This window comes from Bos mutus, chromosome 25 (assembly GCF_027580195.1).
Source record: "Bos mutus isolate GX-2022 chromosome 25, NWIPB_WYAK_1.1, whole genome shotgun sequence".
NCBI lineage: Eukaryota > Metazoa > Chordata > Mammalia > Artiodactyla > Bovidae > Bos > Bos mutus.
Genome location: NC_091641.1, coordinates 29,148,936 through 29,167,925, shown reverse-complemented (window position 1 = coordinate 29,167,925; position 18,990 = coordinate 29,148,936). Strand labels below are relative to the sequence as shown.

Genomic DNA, 18,990 nt, shown 5'->3' with positions numbered 1-18,990 from the left:
TGTTTTAAGTTGTCAGCAAGTCTTTTCAAAGAAGCCTTAATTGGTCTATGGAGTAACATTGGCCTAGCCCTAACGAAATTCCAAGTTTTAGGGCTACTGTCTTCAAACATTTAGCACCATAGACTGAACCTGAGCTAAGTTTTTAAAATCAGACAAAAAATAAAACTAAATTTTCAAGAATATCTATTGGGACTTTGACTCCTATAAATCAATCAAGGCAAGCACAGAGTCCTTCTGTGAGTATTATTCTGTGATATTATCACAGAACATATGGTGCTGAGGTTTATGATCCTAAGTCATACATACCCACTTAGATAAAGTGAAAAGTATAAAGAAAAAGAAAAGAGGGAAAATTATGTCTTGCAGCCACTGTTAACCCTGACATATTTCCTTCCTGGTTTTCTTCTGTGTATTTTCTGTTTCACGTTGTTAAAGTTATAGTATAGATACAACACTATAAAGTTATAGTGTAGATTAATTCTGGATGTAGAATTAAGGAGTCAAATGATACTGACATTTTCAAAGTTCTCAAAACATATTACCACATTGATATATAGAAAGTTTTTTCTTTTTTTTTAATCAATTGTCATTTCTTTTGGAAATATAAGACCTTGTCTCTATTTCACATAGCTAGCATTGACTGAAGATGCTGTATATATTTGTGTATATCTGCATGTATCACATATGTATAACAGTTTTATTCATTTGATTGGAGAAAAAAATCTATCTAGTTAGAAATTTTGATGTTTCAGGAACTCAGTGTTTTCTCAGATGCATTTCTTCCTTTGTGAATTGTGTTAGTTTCCTTTGCTGGTTTAAAGTGTGTCCTTAGTTTGTATCAGCTTTTTATACATTGAAGATACTAGCATTTATCATAGTTGTATAAAGTTGTATTTTGTCTTTAGCTCTTTTTTTAAGATTAGAAATGGATTTATTTAGAGAGAGAACATTCTGTAGACAAAACGCGGTCCATCTCAAAAGGCTTGAGAGCAGCCTGTCTTTAACTTTATAATGCACAGTTAATTCTCCTATGTATTGAGTCAGTCTTAGTTTACAGATATCAGTATTCTCTGAGATTTCTTCCATTGCTTTTAAGCCCGGAAAATCATCCTCATATGGAGAGATGGAGAAGAGTCATCTTTTTTTTTATGATTTATTATTTAACATTTGACTTTGTAGTCCATTTGGAATTTATTTTAGTATTTCCAGATCCTCTGGAAAATTGTTAATTAAAAAGAGCTCCTTTAAACCTTCCATTATACCACAGCTATATTTTCATAAGTCTCTAAATATTTCTGGCTTCAACTTTACCCAAAAGATTTAAGTGATCCTGGCAGAGAGGTGAAAGTCTTTGATGAGCATCTGAGATCCTTGTTAAGTTGTAAAGTATCTTTAGCACCAAGGAGGTGAGATGGGTCTTCTTTGTGGGGGACAGGAAGAGGGGGCACAGAGGGAGGAGGGCAGCAAGTGAGCTAATAGCTCCATAACACTGTTTTTAATTTTAGGACAAGTTCTCATTTGCGCAAGTGATGACAGGACCTGTTCCCAGCTGCGAGAGTACCTCACTGTCGGAGCAGAGGTCTTCTTGTTGAGACTCTACAGAAAAACCTTTGAGAAGGACAGCAAAGCCGAAGATGTATGGATGAGGTTAAGGAAGGAAGATGACTCAAAGAGAATCATGAAATCCAGCAAGAGGCCCAAAGACCTCCGAGACAAAGACAGGCCCCCTGCCAAAGAGAAGGCCCTCAGAAAGAAGAAACCAAGGTTGACTTTAACTCAGATGATGGGAAGAACTGAAGAACTAGAGGGGGAGGCGGGTGTTGAGGAGGGCAGCCCAAGAGAGCTGACCAGTAGCCCGGAGAGCTGCACAGAAGACATTAAGCACGAGGAGTTTGATATGAATGTGTCCTCCGATGCCGCCTACGGAATCCTGAAAGACCCCCTCACCATCATCCACCCACTCCTGGGCTGCAGTGATCCCTACGCTCTGACACGCGTGCTCCATGAGGTGGAGCCGAGATACGTGGTCTTGTATGATGCAGAGCTGACCTTCGTGCGTCAGCTTGAAATTTACAGGGCGTCTCGGCCCGGGAAGCCTCTCAGGCAAGTTGTAGGGAAGGTGAACTCTCACCTTACAGGCTTCAGCTTCACAGTTCTGTAGGATTTAGCACAGACAGACCAGCTGCACACGGGCTTTCTGATCTTTAATGCTGCCTTGTTGGGATGTTGGCTGAGTTTATGAAACGTTTGACGGTTCAGATCAGTCTGGGAAGTACACCTGAGAAGGAGATCCAGTGTTGCAGTGAAACCGGGAATCTGGGGGAATGCCTCCCTTCTTGTTAACCTTCTCTTCTGCTGTTCAGTGCCGTATTCTTAATGCATCGGTTGTAGCCTATAGGGTGCCGTCTCTGACTAAGCCTAAGAAATTTACAATATCCTAACTTCTCCCACATGTTAATGTAATTATGACTCAGAAATCATTTCATAATTCAAAAGTGTCTTTCATTTAAATCTGAAGAAGTGACTCTTAAGTTACAGCCACATAAAACTGGAGTATTTGAGGAATTATTGTACCAAGTTTTCTTGAGTTTCAAGAGCTATCAGATGAGAAATCTACAGAAATATCAGATGAGAAAATGGTGCCTCCCCAAGAATATAGTGTTCTGGCTCTCCAATTATCCGAGGGAAATAAACAGCAAAATTAATATCCTGAACTCAGCCTGAACCAAAAACAGAGCCAAAAGAAACCTTTCTAGCCAGTTTAACGAAGGCAACCCTTCCAAGTAAAGATGAATGGAGGAGGTGGGTCAGAAATAACACAGGATGAAGAGATTAGACGAAGCTGGTAAAATAATTACAGGCTGATAAATTTTTCATACTTTACCATTGATCAATACTGTAAATAGCTTGTGTGCACCCAAGTTCTCTGTTGCCTGATAATACTGTGTGATGCTTAGAAACAAAGTGTCAGAAATGGAAGGAGCTTTGGAGTTCAACCACTCAGTTCAGCAGGGAGAAACTGAGGCTCAGAGGCGGTGAATGACTTGCCCGCAGCCACTTGGTAGATTCGTGGCAGAGCTGGGGGTCTCTGGACTCATTGGCCAGTGGCCTTTTCCATGTTCACCCTTTAAAAAAATGCAATCTAGGAAGATGAAGGTCGAAAGAAAAATGGAGGGTTAAAAAGGAAAAATATCTCTGATAGAAGGTGAAGAAAAGGTGCTTCATTCAGCTTCTTAGCAACAAACAAGATAGAAAGCTGGCCTTTTATAAGAGAAAAGAGTATGTCAAATTATTTCTTGAGGCACTTGATATAATCCATATGTCCTCTGTGTCCTGGTGTTTATATAAAATGTGTGATGGCTTGGTTCTGTTAAGACATGAATAAAAAGGATCTGAGAAATTACTTGTGAAGATAAAGGTCATATAGATTTCATTTGTTTACTTTTCACTAACATGAACTTTCCTAAGCTGGCTTTTACAACTGCTTTCCAACTTTTTAAACGATTGTTTGGCAGGGTGCAAAGAAAAAATTGAAAAAAGAGAAGCCGCTAAGATTGTGTTTTCTGATTTGTTTATAGTTATGAGGAAAGAATTATTCTATCCCTCTTTGTTATATTTCAGTGTTTACCTAAACTCCATTCCTCTTGGTGAAAGAAGAAAGAAAAAAAAAAAAGCCCATGTGGTAATGAGACCTTTAACAGGTGGGGTTTAGGCTGCTTAATTTTAGCAAGTATGTGATTAATGGAACCTTTTCTTCTTCATCAAATATTTATTATTTGAACACTCTGATTTGCTGATTTCACGCTTTTCCTTCCAGGGATTAAAAATTATGTGTTTGCAGCCTAAAAGAGATCTGTCTTAACTTGCAGGGTTTACTTTCTTATATACGGAGGTTCAACGGAGGAACAGCGCTATCTCACTGCTTTGCGGAAAGAAAAGGAAGCTTTTGAAAAGCTCATAAGGTAAATACACAGGAGATCAGTATGAAGGAATCAAAGGCCTTTGAGATCCAGAGGCTCCTCTGGATCTAGGTGAGGGAATATCTACTAGCCCTTAGGTGCTAGGGAGAGTCACGTCAAGATACACCTGTGGTCTGATAACCCCCCAGGGTTTACATGGTTCAGCACCCATTTCGTTTTTCCCTGCCTCTCCACCATCCCCATTTGCTTTTCAGGGGTTTGATAGACTATTAGAAACGTGAAGAAAACTGCTTTTTTGTTTGTAAAGAAATAAAACCTAAAGCACCAGCATGTGCTCTCCCCCTCCCCCATGTCCAAGATTTCTCCCTTACCTTGGAATCATGATTTTTTTTCCCCCTTGTGAAATCTCCATTGTCTTGGGTGAGTGACTGCTTTACTCTTTACCCGAAAATACTTTTATGACCTGGTCAGTTCATATCAATAGAATCACTCTGAGAAAACATTTTTATAAAAGTGTGACATTTGTCTGAACAGATGTGTGTTTTTTGAGAATGAGTATCCTTTAATGTTCCAGATCCAGATAGAAAAAACTTTTGGTTTAATAGAAGGAAAATGTTCCTAAGTGAGATATTAGCAAACTGCATGGCTGCCTCTTACCTGTAGGTATCTGAGAAAGCTGATAACATCCCCCAAGGAATGTTGTCAAGGAGATGGCAGCTTGGTGAGAGAAGATGGATCAGGTGGTCTCTCAGGGGCCCCAAGAGCCAGGGTAGGGGCTGGACAGGGAATCCTTGAGCTGAGATAGAGAAGAGGCTAGATGAGAGGAGACCGTGGCCTAGCCTGGCTGGGACCGAGCCAAACCAGTCTTAAAAGCCTGGGACGCTGGCAACACAGCAGTGACAATGAGAGGGCAGAAGTCACTTTTAGTGGTAGTTACCCAGCCAGGACCTCGACAGAGTTTCAAAATTGACAGCCATTCTTCAGCACTGGCTATGAGCTTTCAGTAGATGCCTAAAATATGCAGATACCCTAGTGCATCCAGGAATGGTTTCCAGACACAGGAGCACCTCCTGAATCAGTGCCAGTGAGTCCCTGTAAAGACACTCAGCACAGTATGGGGGCAGCACCCTGTGCTGTCCTTCCCTCCCCTTCCTCTCCTCTGTGATTGTGGCATGCCTTAGGCAAGGATTCTTACAGCTATCGATCCACAGTTATGGGGCAGTCCTTTCAGCCTGTGAAAATATAGTTTCTTTTTATTTTTTTATTGAAGTATGGTTGATTTGTAATTTGTGTTAATTTCCACTGTATACCAAAGTGATTCAGTTACACACATATAACTCCCATTCCTTCCCTCTCCCAGCCCCTCTCCACCTTGTGAAGTCTTTTCTCTATGTCTGTGAATCTGTTTCATTGTTGTTCAGTTGTTAAGTAGTGTCTGACTGCAGCACGCCAGGCTTCCCTGTCCTTCACCATCTCCCGGAGTTTGCTCAAACTCACGTCCATCGAGTCACTGATGTCATCCAACCATCTCAAACTCTGTTTCCCCCTTCTCCTGCCCTCAATTTTTCCGAGCATCAGGATCTTTTCCAATGAGTCTGCTCTTTGCATCAGGTGGCCAGAGTATTGGAGCTTCAGCATCGGTCCTTCCAGTGAATATGCAGGGTTGATTTCCTTTTGGATTGACTGGTTGGATCTCCTTGTGGTCCAGAGGACTCAAGAGTCTTCTCTAGCATCACAGTTGAAAAGCATCAATTCTTTGGTGCTTAACTTGTTTTATGGTCCCTTCTCAGCGTCTGTACATGCCTACTGTTCCCCTTCTGTTTGCCATGAAGTGATGGCACTGGATGCCAAGATCTTCTTTTTTTGAATATTGAGTCTTAAGCAAGCTTTTTTCCTCTTTTCTTTCACCTTCATCAAGAGGCTCTTTAGTTCCTCTTTACTGTCTGCCATTAGGGTGGTATCTTCTGCATATCTGAGGTGGTTCATATTTCTCCCAGCAGTCTTGATTCCAGCTTGTGATTCATCCAACCTAGCATTTCGCATGATGTACTCTGCATAGAAGTTAAATAAGCATTTAAGTTGAATAAACAACTCCTTTCCCAATTTTGAACCTCTCCATTGTTCCATGTCCAGTTCTAACTCTTGCTTCTTGACCTGCATACAGGTTTCTCAAGAGGCAGGTCAGGTGGTCTTGTATTCCCATCTCTTGAAGAATTTTCCACAGTTTGTTATGATCCACACAGTCAAAGGCTTTAACATAGTGAAGCAGATGTTTTTCTAGAATTCTCTTGCTTTTTCTGTGATCCAATCATTGTTGGCAATTTGATCTCTGGTTCCTCTGCCTTTTCTAAATCCAGCTTGTACATCTAGAATTTCTCGGTTCACATACTGTTGAAGCCTAGCTTGAAGGATTTTGAACATTACCTTGCTAGCGTGTGAAATGAGCACAATTGTATGGTAGTTTGAACATTCTTTGGCATTGCCCTTCTTTGCAATTGAAATGAAAACTGACTTTTTCCTGTCTGGTGTTTTGTGGATAAGTATTTTCTATTAATGTGTTCTGGAGGATAGTTTGTGGGCTTCCCTGGTGGCTCAGATGGTAAAGAATCTGCCTGTAGTGAGGGAGACTGGATTTGATCTCTGTGTTTGAAAGATTCCCTGGTGAAGGGAATGGCTACCCACTCCAGGATTCTTGCCTGGAGAATTCCATGGACAGAAAAGCCTGGTGAGCTATAATCCATGGAGGATATTTTATATGTGTGTATATATGCTTTTTGAAAAAAATATTCCAAAAAGTGTAATAACCATGTCTGTTATACAGACTTCCTCTTCCTGTTCAGAACTTTTAGCTTCTCTCTCTGTGTCTCCTAGACCTTCATCTCCCAAGACTCAGTCAACAGATATTTCTTGAGCATCTATTATGAGCCAATTCCTATGCTCACATTAAAGTGCTAGACTTACAGTGGTGCAGAAAAAAAGCTCAGTTCTGTCTTCTAGAGCTTATCCGCTAGTGTAAAAGACAAACATTGAATGGTTATGCACAGTTAATAAACACTTGCAGGCTGTAGCCTGCAAAGGTGAAAGAAAATGGTATCGAATGAGAGTGTGTCAGAGGGTCAGGGGCAGGGGCTGCGTCAGGGGCAGCATCTCTGAAGGGGTGACCTTTAAGCTGACCTAGGGAGCATGTGTGGTGGTTGCTAAGTAGATAGAAGTGGGCCTAGGGTTCTGTTGTTCAAGAGTGTGTGTGAAAGCTCAGAGGTGCAGGAGGCCGGTTAAGGATTCAGAACTTGACTCTGAAGGCCGTAAGACAGCACTGCAGAGTTCTAAGTAGGAGAATGCCGTAGTGTGTTTTCAGAACACCTGGCACCAAACTCGGAATGGATGGAGTAGGGAAGTAGTCAGGAAGCTATTGCAGTTGTCCGATAAGAACCAGTGGCAGCTAAGATTAGGTTGATGGATAGAAGGGGAGAGATTTAAGCGATATTGAGGAAATGGAGTCAAAGAATTGGTGCCCCTGGATGTGGGCCAGTAACCTCCTAATTGGCTCCTTCACTCTTTTTAAAATTATCCTTTGCCTCAGGCTTCTCTGATTACAAGTGACTGTCTCTAGATTACAATGAGCACATGGAACTAAGATATTCAGATGAGGTTGTTGGTGTTTACGTTGAGGGTCCCTAAAGACCACCCTCAGGCTCAGTGAGTCACCAGAAAGACCCACAGGAGTCAGATAAACTGGGGTCCTCACCATTGTGGCTAATTACAGAGAAAGGACACAGAGTAAAATCAGCAGAGAGAAAGAAAGCACAGAGCCAAGTCCAGGAGAAACCCAGCGTGAGCTTCCGAGTGTCCTCTTCCAGTGAGTTCCCAGGGAAGTGCTTAATTCTGGCATCCGTGTGTGACACCACACACTCAGCATTATCCTCAGGGAAGCTAACCCAAGACTTGGGGTCCAGCGTTTTTACTGGGAGTTAGTCATGCAGATGCAGTACTCAAGGGACAGACTCCGGCTCCCTGGAGATGAAACGTATTCACCATAAATCACACTGGGGCCTGCTGTGTGATCCTCTTATCAGGCGGAGTAGTCCAAGAACTCAGAGCTCAGCTCCCAGAAGCTGGCCAGGGGTTTCCAGGAAGACAAGCTGAGGAGACAGGCCTTTCTTGGGAATGTGCAAGGTTTGAGCATCCCAGGCCTGCTCTCTGAACCCTTTCCTGCCCAGAGCTGTAGCCCAGGGTGCCTGTAGCATCCGAGTAGGTGAGTTGTGTGCGCCAGGCCTCCTCCCCACAGCTGCGTCTTCTCCAGTTCATCAGCACGTAGCCTGGAAACAAGTGCCATCAGTGGACTGTAGCCAGGCCTTGGGGACCCGCATGCATTTCCCAGCTTATACGAGGGACTCTAAACTCAAAGGGCTCAGTGACAAGGCTCAGATCAGCCTGGCCTTGACTGGAAACATCCCTCAGCAGAACCCAGGATGTAGGCTTTCTCCTACATTGCAATTTCTACAGCAATTTCCATACCAGATTTTGGTGTAATTTTATCTATATGGCCTGGCCTAGTTTCTAACTCTCTCACCGGTGACTGTCTGGGTATTATGTTAGGTCTTTCCATATCACACAGATAGTAACACTCTTTAGAACCTTAAGATATTTACTTTCCCAGAAAACTTGGGGAATTTGAGAAGTGTTTGTTTTGAAAAGCAAAATATATGTGAGGTGCGTGGCTGAAAGAGCATTTGCACTGAGCCTGGACTTAGAGAAAAATGTAATGGGAGACTGAGGAAATGCGCTGTTGCCAGGACCTCCACAAGTGATTTTGTAAGAACAAAAGCAACGCTGCTATTTAAAATAACCAGAAAGGAATGAATCAGGCAAGCTGGCAGTGAAAGGACTGTTTGGCTGGACTAGAGATCAGTAGGTTACAGATGACAAGTAAAGAGAAAAAAGATTACATGTCTCAGTATTGATAATAAAATGTTCCCGGGGTCAAAAAATTAGTAATAACATTATGAGTAAACATAGTTTTGGAGAGGTCACCACTTTTCAAAGGGAAGGGTTAGATTATTTGAAATTTTACAGTTAAAAAAAATCACAAAATGGGTTAGCATGAGGACTTGAATAAATGCCCATTTGAAGAGACTCCTCCAGTACCTCCTCCCTGTGTTATCACGTTGTACAAACTATTCAAATACCACTAGAGATGTTAGAGCAATATTAAGAAACCACAGTATTTCAGGTGGATGTAGGAATCTGAATTGTTCAATTATTATTTTGTATCTGTCACATATAGTAATTTGATTATGCTAAATGTGAATGAGGGACTGAATATTTTTAAGTATGACAAATTTCTGTTCAACTAATTTGAGTTACTGGTTAGGAAGACTTAATATTTTCTTCACAACCCTGGTTTCATTTCAGGAGTATGTTTTTTTCTGAAATTTAATTTGCAGTTATAACATTTCATACTAAACTAGCTGTTTTGTTTAACAGTATTAACTGAAGCAGTTGCAGAATCATTTGAAAGAAATCTGTTTTTTAGCATGCAAGTGCGTGTTTGGTCGTGTCAGACTATTTGCGACCCTGTGGACCGTGGCCCGCCAGGCTCCTCTGTCCATGGAATTTTACAGGCAAGAATACTGGAGTAGATTGCCATTTCCTTCACAGTTTTTTTTAGCATAGTCATGGATAATTAGGGGATGAGGTTACTACATTATAGGACTTCCCAGGTGGCTCAGTGGTGAAGAATCAACCTGCCAGTGCAGGAGACACAAGAGACACAGATTCAATCCCTGGGTCGGGAAGATCCCCTGGAGGAGGAAATGGCAACCCACTCCAGTATTCTTGCATGAAAAATTGCATGGGCAGAGGAGCTTCGTGGGCTACAGTCCATGAGGGCCACAGAGTCAGACATGACTGAGTTACTGAGCACACACACTTACAATATTAATAAAAGCTAACATATGGTGCTTGTTATGTTCCGGGTACTACTCTGAGAGCCTTACATATATTACATGATCTTTATAACAGTCTGTTGAGGTTCAGTTCAGTTCAGTCATGAATCGCCCAGTCGTGTCCAACTTTTTGCTACCCCATGAACTCCAGCACACCAGGCCTCCCTGTCCATCACCAACTCCCGGAGTCCACCCGAACCCAATGTCCACTGAGTCGGTGATGCCATCCAACCATCTCATCCTCCATCGTCCCCTTCTCCTCCTGCCCTCAATCTTTCCCAGCATCAGGGTCTTTTCAAATGAGTCAGCTCTTCGCATCAGGTGGCCAAAGTATTGGAGTTTCAGCTTCAACATCAGTCCTTCCACTGAACACCCAGGACTGATCTTTAGGATGGACTGGTTGGATCTCCTTGCAGTCCCAGGGACTCTCAACAGTCTTCTCCAACACCGCAGTTCAAAAGCATCAATTCTTCGGTGCTTAGCTTTCTTTATAGTCCAACTCTCACATCCATGCATGACCACTGGAAAAACCATAGCCTTGACTAGACAAGGCTTGACTTGGCTTGACGGACATTTGTTGACAAAGTAATGTCTCTGCTTTTGAATATGCTGTCTAAGTTGGTCATAACTTTCCTTCCAAGGAGTAAGCATCTTTTAATTTCATGGCTGCAGTCACCATCTGCAGTGATTTTGGAGACCAGAAACATAAAGTCAGCCACTGTTTCCACTGTTTCCCCATCTATTTGCCACGAAGTGATGGGACTGGATGCCATGATCTTAGTTTTCTGAATGTTGAGCTTTAAGCCAACTTTTTCACTCTCCTCTTTCACTTTCATCAAGAGGCTCTCTATTTTTCTTCACTTTCTGCCATAACGGTGGTGTCATCCGCATATCTGAGGTTATTGATATTTCTCCTGGCAATCTTGATTCCAGCTTGTGCTTCCTTCTAACCTGTTGAGGTTAGGTTTTAGTATTCTTCCCATCTTACACACAGAATTGAGGGACAGAGCCTTTAAAAAACTCACCTAAAGTTAACACAGCCAGTAAGTGGTTTCAAATCCACAACATGTGGATGCAGAGTCTGAATTTTAACCCCATGTGCTCTGCAGCCATGCACAGATAACAGATTGATTAGGAAAGGAGGCTGCCCCTGCCTGTGTTGGCTTAGCCAGTAGGGTAAGTGGAGATAAAGAGGGGAAAAAATCCCCCATGTTGATCCCAAATGTAAAAGAAATTTAAGAGCATTGAGTTCTCTGGACAGTTCGCCATTTGTCCCCAGCTGGAGTCTGGTGGGTGTGACAGGGCAGTACTGAGTGACTTTGGACCTGTGATCACTGCAAAGAATTCTGCAGTAACCACTCTGACACTGGTGTTGAGAATAATGGGCAAGAACAGAACTAGAACAACAATCTGTTCATAAAGTGTTACACAAATAACAACTTTGCATTTGTATATTATTTCAAATAGTATAGAATTTATAAACTTGAGTTTCTGTTCACCCGTGGTACCTCTTTATGGTACCGTGCCCTAAGACATTGTGTATCCAGAGTGGCTGAGGAATTGCTCCATCTGATTTTATCTTTCTTTGGAAAACCCTTGGGAATGAGCCCTTGTTGGAATGATTTCTTGTTGCTAATGATTCCCCTTGTTTCACCTTCTGCAGACTCTCTTACTGTAGGCAGTCAGTTCCACAGTTGTTTTTCATGTTGCTGTATTTCCTCAACTCAGTTGCAAGCCAAGCCAGGGCACAGACGCAATCTTACACATCTTTTCTGTTGACCTGGCACAAAAGGACACACAGAGCTCGCTGTTTCCTGAACTGATTCTAACATCCTTTTACTGGTTTTGAAAAATCAGATGATGGCAAGCCTGGCTTAGTCTTCTGTGGTTATTGAGGGTCCTGACATGATTCTGGTTCCTGATGGCAAATCTGAGTTAGGATTCTATAGGCTTGTCAATCTACCAGCTTAAAGTGCTAAGCTTTCTTGAAGACATAAATTATTGGGTAACCATATTTGTATCCAAAATACCTCCCATAGTACGTGGGAGCCTACCCTAAATATTTTAAACGAACAGCTAAGTTAGTGAATCAATACTGCTGTACTGTATAACCTGAGATGTCGATTTTTTTGTTTAAATCTCTGTTGGAAATTTGCTTTCTTGTATTAATCATGATTTTCCTTTAAAACTGGAGAGTGTTTAATGGGGCCTCCAACCTGGAGTTTTTCAAATCAAAGTTAGTTTGGCCATTTCTGTTTTCATGTCTTTAATCATTGGTCTTTAATTATCTTACGATTTCTCTGAAAATATTGGAATATAAATTATTTGAAATCTTTTCAGTGCTCAGTAACACGTTTAGCACATTTGTATAAAAACTCTGAGTAACCTCTTTGTGGCAATGTCCACATGCTTATTTCATGACTCAAAGTGTTTGGAGGACATACAGAATAGAAAATAAGTAAGTTTTTTTCTTTTTTAACTCCAGAAGATGAGCAGAAGTACCCAACCAAGGAACTCTTTCTGCTTCCATTCCCCATCGCTTCTCTCTGCATATTTCCTTCTGATGTTTCCTGGGTTCTCTTTTAGCACTACAGTTCTGTAGATCATTTTCTAAAATCAGGAATTTTGAAATTAATTCAGAGAGGTTGAAGATGTGTTCCTCCCACCCCCAGGGAAAAGGCTAGCATGGTCATCCCTGAAGAAAGAGAAGGCAGAGACGAAACGAACCTCGACCTTGTGAGAGGCTGCGTGTCTGCCAATGCTACCACCGACACACGCAAAGCCGGTGAGTCCCGCCCTCTGCCGAGCTCTCCTGCTGCCCGTGCCAGAGGCTGTGGGGTTCCAGAGTCTCTCTGCAGCTTGGTTTTTCTCAACAAGCTCTTCAACGGGGGTGTCTGCTCTCATATCCCGGTCTGAACTCTGCTGTTCACTAACCACATGTCTTTCCTGAATCTCGGGCTCCTCACCCATAAGATAAGAGGGGTTGTGTTCTAGGCACCAGCATTGGAAATAAGTTACGTTCCAGCATTGGTTGAGATTCAGAATGTACTTTTGCCAAGAAGCTTTTGTGAATGATGATTAGGTTCTTACGTTAACCCTAAGAGGCCAGTGTCCTCACAGATAAGTGACGGTGCTTTGTTCAGGGTGCATTCCCACCCCTTCCAGGGTTTGCTGATTGCTTCTTGGCACTTTTCTAGACCCCGGGTGTGTGGTACTCTCACTGCCCTGCAGATCCAGGCAGTGGCCTTCCACCAAGGCATGCTGGATGCCCCTTGCACTGGAGTCCGAGGATGACCATGTCCCTCCCACTCCCCAGATCCCCATTTCAGCAGTGCCTTCAGCCAGGTGGCATGGGAAAAACAGTGTGGCTGAGTCGCTTTCTCCTTTGGTGGGGTCAACGCAGTTAAAGCATTGTATCTCAGAATTCACTGTACTTCAGAATAGCCTCTTATGCTTGTTAAAACTCTAGATTCTTGGACCCCACTCCATAGAAATTCTGATTCGATAGATCTGAAACGGGGTCAGCATCTGATGGAAGTGGTCCTTGGACCATACTTTGGGAAGCACGGCCTCAGAGCCTCTGTGTCTTTTGAAGAAGATTCCTAACTCCAACAGGTTGGGGACATTTCATGCAGGACAGCAAGATACCTGGCAATATGAAGGAAGATAGAGCCTGCGGGTACCACACGGAAAGCTATTCACAGAATCTGCCCTCTGAGTCCAGTCTTCTCAGCACTCCTATTAGCTTCCCTTTTGCTGCTGTAACAAATTGCCACAAACTTTAGTGTCTTGAAAGAACATGCAGTCGTTATCTAACAGTTATTATACAATCCAAAGTCCAAATGGGTTTCACTGAGTTAAAAAGAAGGTGTCTGCAGGGCTGCGCTCCCTCTGGAGGCTCTGGGGGAGAATCCCTTCCTCTTCCAGGTCATCCAGGGCTGCCTGCTCCCTCGCTCGTGGCTCCTTCCTCCACCTTCAACACCAGCAGCTCTGCCTCTGAGCTTCCTGCTTCCTTCCTTTGCTTATAAGGGCCCTTGGACCTGTCTCAATAATCCAGAAGAATCTCCCAGTCTTGAGACCCCTAATTTAATCACGTTTCCAGAGTCCCCTTTGCTGTGTAAAGTAACATATTGGCAGCTTCCAGGGGTTAGAACAGAGACATCTTCCGTAGGGGCATTATTCTACCTGCAGAAGCCATCATGTAGTCCTTCAGCCAGCAGTGTTGGCGTCACCTGGGAGCTTGTTAGAAATGCAGGCTCTTGGGCCCTCTTCCACACCTACAGAATGCAGTAGGTGTTGTCACTCCATCCCAGGCGATTCATATGCACGTTAGTGGGAGAAGCTCTGTGTTCCTGTTTCTCCCAGCTTCTTCCATGCCCGAAAAGCTTCAAAATTTCTCACAGCAGCTCACATGGCAGTTTATCGAGAGAACATTACTAAGCATCTCCTGCGTGCGAGGCTCTGTGCTAGGAATTGGGGTGACGATCAGTAAAGAGTGGTCAATGTATCAGTGAGGGGCGAAGAGGAGCCCCAGAGGGAAGATGATGGTGAGTGCTGGTGTCTGTGAATTCTGTGTAAGGAAGTATTTACCAAGAGACCCCAATTTCCTAGTAGCTTTATTTAGTTTAAGGGAAATTGCCTTCAACCGTAAATAAACCTTTTTGAAAATACAGGAAAATGTGGAATAACGTAATATTGTGTAACCAGGCATGGGAGACTAATAGCAGAAACACAGACATCTGACTTTAATTGTGATCTTCCATCTTTGAGAGTTACTCCTCAGCAACGTTTCTTTAAATGCTTTTTTTTCTTCTCAGGCGGCCAGGAGCAGAATGGTACCCAGCAGAGCATCGTTGTGGACATGCGGGAGTTTCGAAGTGAGCTCCCGTCACTGATCCACCGCCGGGGCATCGACATCGAGCCAGTGACCCTGGAGGTCGGAGACTACATCCTGACTCCGGAAATGTGCGTGGAGCGCAAGAGCATCAGTGATCTGATTGGCTCTTTGAACAACGGCCGCCTCTACAGCCAGTGCATCTCCATGTCCCGCTACTACAAGCGGCCGATGCTTCTGATCGAGTTCGACCCCACTAAGCCTTTCTCTCTCATGTCCCGCGGCGCCTTCCATCAGGAGATCTCCGGCAACGATGTCAGCTCCAAGCTCACCCTCCTCACTCTGCACTTCCCCCGGCTCCGGATCCTCTGGTGCCCCTCCCCACACGCCACTGCCGAGCTGTTTGAGGAGTTGAAGCAGAACAAGCCACAGCCAGACGCCACCACCGCCATGGCTGTGTCCGCCGATTCCGAGACTCTCCCCGAGGCAGAGAAGTATAACCCCGGTCCCCAGGACTTCTTGTTAAAAATGCCAGGGATAAATGCCAAAAACTGTCGCTCCTTGATGAACCACGTCAAGAACATCGCTGAATTAGCAAGCCTGCCCTTCGACGAGCTGGCGAGCATGCTGGGGAACACGGCCAGTGCGCGGCAGCTCTATGACTTCATTCACACCTCCTATGCAGAGGTCCTGTCCAGAGGGAAAATGAAAAAATGAGCAGTGCTGCCTATTTTCTTATCCCCTGACTGTGCTTCTGAACTGCTCTTTGCCTGCCCTCACAGATCTTTATTATTAGCCCAGTAGCTCTTTCCCGTGGGATTCCCAGGGAGCTCAGTGGTAAAGAACCTGCCTGTCAGTGCAAGAGACGCAGGTTCTATCCCCAGGTTGGGAAGACCCCTTGGAGGAGGAAATGGCAACCCACTCCAGTATTCTTGCCCGGGAAATCCCATGGAATCCCATGTAGCCTGGTGAGCTACAGTCCATGGAGTCACAAAAGAGTCAGACACGACTCGGCGACCAAACAACAAAGCTCATTCTCTTCCAATCTGTGAGCAGTTGTGCTGTTTCCTGGGTCAGGGGACCGGAGGCCAAGGCTGGGCTCTGAGCTTTGTGTTTAGGCATCATTTTCACTGCACCATCCACGCCAGGTCTAGTACTTTCCATCTTTACCTGAGGTGTTGTCAGGATCAGGGACAGTGTCTGCAGGCATTTATAGAAGGCTGTTTATGAAACAAGCAGAGACTTCGGTTTCCTTCGGAGACTAATAAAATGCACAGTTGCGTTCTTACCCTCTGTCTGAGAGGGACCTCTGGGGCTCTGAGAAGGGAGCATCTCTGCCCCTCCTCACCAGTGCTCTCCATGCTGTCCTCAGCTGCGTGCTTCTCCTAACTGCCTGCCTCCAGGATAAGCTCATGGGACTTGCTACTGCTAATCAAAGAAAGACCGCCACCTCTAGAACAGGCCAGTTGGTCTTCTGACCACCTGAAGATACACAGCATGTACCATAACCATACCTGGTTTGTTCAAAACCAGTATTTTTAAAACATAAAATGAATTACCTATTTACAGAACTGGATTGTCTAGAAGGAGCCCTAAAAATTCTGTTTCTGCATATATTTAACCTCCTGAGTCCAGTGATCTCTGACCAAATGGCTACTCCGGGAGTCTGTTAGATGCCCTCCTTCCCAGTGTCTCCTCACCTGCCCTGGGACGCCCCCAGCACAGGTCCTCGCCCAGGCCCCTGCCCCCCACTCTCCTGAGCCGGACTGGCCTCCTGCGTCTCTCTGTGAGGACTGGATGCAAGCAAAGGAGGGACCCACAGTTTTTAAGGTTCAGTTTTCCTTCCTTGATTTGAACTACAAGTGTTGAGAGGAAATGGAAGATCAATGCATAGAATATATAAAAATCTTAAAGAAATATATATATATATTTTAAAACTCCATAAGGAAAACAGTCTCACTGGAAACCTTCCTGTGATTGACTTTACTTAGCTTCTTACAGAAGTATACATACAGGACTTTCACAGCGTCTTTGTGCAGCTTTTAAACTTTGATATTGAACCATTATTAACTTAGATATTATTCACATATTTAGTGATGAGTCGATCTTCTACCTCAAGAGCTGCTGTTGAAGAGCATAAGTTCCACTGGCCACATCACATAGGGTCATGTTTCGTCAGCATCAGCTGTGTTTTTATTTGTCACAGTGTCTGAACTCAGAGTAGACAGGGGACTGTGTGACATGAAATGGTCTTCATCTTTAATACAGTCTTTCAAGTGTCATCACTAAACCAAATCTGTTGTCTTGACATCTTGGTTTCTTGGTATGTTGACATAAGTTAAAGTGTGTGGATTTTGAACTCTGCAAGGGTACCATAAGAATGAATTAAGGGGTACCAAATTGTTATCATCAGACTCTGTAGAGTGACTTGGAAAAGAGAGAAGAAGACAAGAAACAGAGATTAGTTTATGGTAGAATAAAGATTTGGGATACTAACTCTGTCCCAGGGTTAAAAATACACCCTTGAGAATAGAAAATAAAATGTCAGGCACATATGTTAACTTTCACTTTCCTCTGCATTTCTTTCTTTAAGCACTCAGTCATAGTCATGTATTTTAAGTACATTAAAATAGATCCCACCTCAGATAGAGATGGTTGTTATCATTTTTCTTCACTCCATCCTAGCACTTGTGCTTGAGAAATGTAATTTCTATTTTTTCCCCTAGTATAATTCCACCTGCCTTTTATTGTTCTTTCATTACATAAAAGGAAAACCCTAACAGCACATTTTTTGAGAAGGGTTTCACTCCAAGTTTTCAAAAATAAGCTCTCTTAAAGCTACTGTTTTAAAATAGTCCTCGTTACCTGCTACAACATAGAAGATGGTTGTATTTAGTTAGATGTATTTAGAGAGCCGACGTCCTCTGGCTCCCAAAGACTTACTTGCTGTTGTACCTACTAGGAGGAGGATATGGCATCCCACTCCAGTACTCTTGACTGGAGAATCCCGTGGACAGAGGAGCCTGGTGAGCTACAATCCATAGGGTTGCACAGAGTTGGATGTGACTGAAGCGACTTAGCATGCACAACGCACATACCTACAGGACATCTTAAGAGGGGGCACAGGCTCAGATGTGTTTAAATTATGGATGGTAGTTTCTAATGAACTCTAAAATGGTCATTATAATTGAAAGGCTCTTATTGCCACTTCCTCTTCCAACTAAATAAATATATCTTAGTGTCTCCAGTTCTGAAAACCCTTCAACATAACCGTCACGTATTTACTTTACATCAACTTCTTTTACGAATTTTTATAGCCTAAGAATCTGGCAAAGAACTAGAAATGCATGCAGTTGAAAAATCTTTATCACTTTGTTTTCTAGCAGCATTTTATTAGCTTTGCCCTTTTTTTTTTTCCAAAATCACAAATATCCAATTAAGAACTTATGCTTAGCTTTTTTAAAACCTTTTTTTAAGAACTCAAGACCAGCATTATTCTAGTTTATAAGTTTTTTGCACAAAACTTTCAGTACATGAAATATTGTGAGAAATGGTTTTCAGTTTTGTTTAAATCACAGTGCCTCTCTTGATACTTTCTCAAATTATATATAAGAAATCATTTTTAATAGTGGCTATAAATAATATCCTTTTGGCAACCAGTTACTGTTTCTTTAATCTGAGGCTTAGTATATCTATGTCTGCATATGTTTGGGTACATCCAGATTGTAGTTTCCCAGCTCATGAGAGGACTGAAAACAATTATCTCATTTATCAACCCTCTGAGACGCAGAAGGTTAAGACTAGATTTGGTCGTGTTGAGAAAACAGAGTATGGAGTTAATAGATGGCCTCCAGCAGGAAAACCTACACTGAAGTGAATCCGGAGAGGTGGGTGGGGGAGAAAGACAGGCATTATTAGTCTTTGCTTTTGTTTTTCAAGCATAATTTGATTTTCTTCTGGCTCAGAAAACTTCTTTAGGGAAATTCCCTTCTCTTTTGTGTTCAGTTGAACCTAGGAATGTCCCCTTAAGAACCAACATTTTAGGAAAATTCTTTTCTCAGGCTTGAGCCTATTAAAACTTACCCAGACTTCAACATGAGTTGTCACTTCTCTTCATTATTTTGCTTTCTATTTTGGTTTATAGCTATTTCCTGTCTGATTCTGAGCCTCAGTCCTTAGTCTACCATCTTTACCCATAGTTTTTTGGTGGCCTACACCACTGTTGTGTTTTTGATTCAAGGTTATATAAGCCAAAATTGGGATGGGAGGGATACCTAACCATTTATATCAA

General features: G+C 42.9%; 1 protein-coding gene across 1 annotated transcript in view; it reads left to right on the top strand.

The window, feature by feature from the left end:
* The window catches only part of ERCC4 (ERCC excision repair 4, endonuclease catalytic subunit), a 40,233-nt gene extending 22,112 nt beyond the window's left edge, over nucleotides 1–18,121 (top strand). Inside the window, exons 8-11 of the mRNA XM_005906345.2 lie at nucleotides 1,506–2,103; nucleotides 3,870–3,962; nucleotides 12,538–12,650; nucleotides 14,683–18,121. Coding sequence (XP_005906407.2) covers nucleotides 1,506–2,103; nucleotides 3,870–3,962; nucleotides 12,538–12,650; nucleotides 14,683–15,416 — 1,538 coding nt within the window. The 3' untranslated portion in view covers nucleotides 15,417–18,121. The remainder of the gene's footprint in view (nucleotides 1–1,505; nucleotides 2,104–3,869; nucleotides 3,963–12,537; nucleotides 12,651–14,682) is intronic.
* Nucleotides 18,122–18,990: the final 869 nt, after the last annotated feature.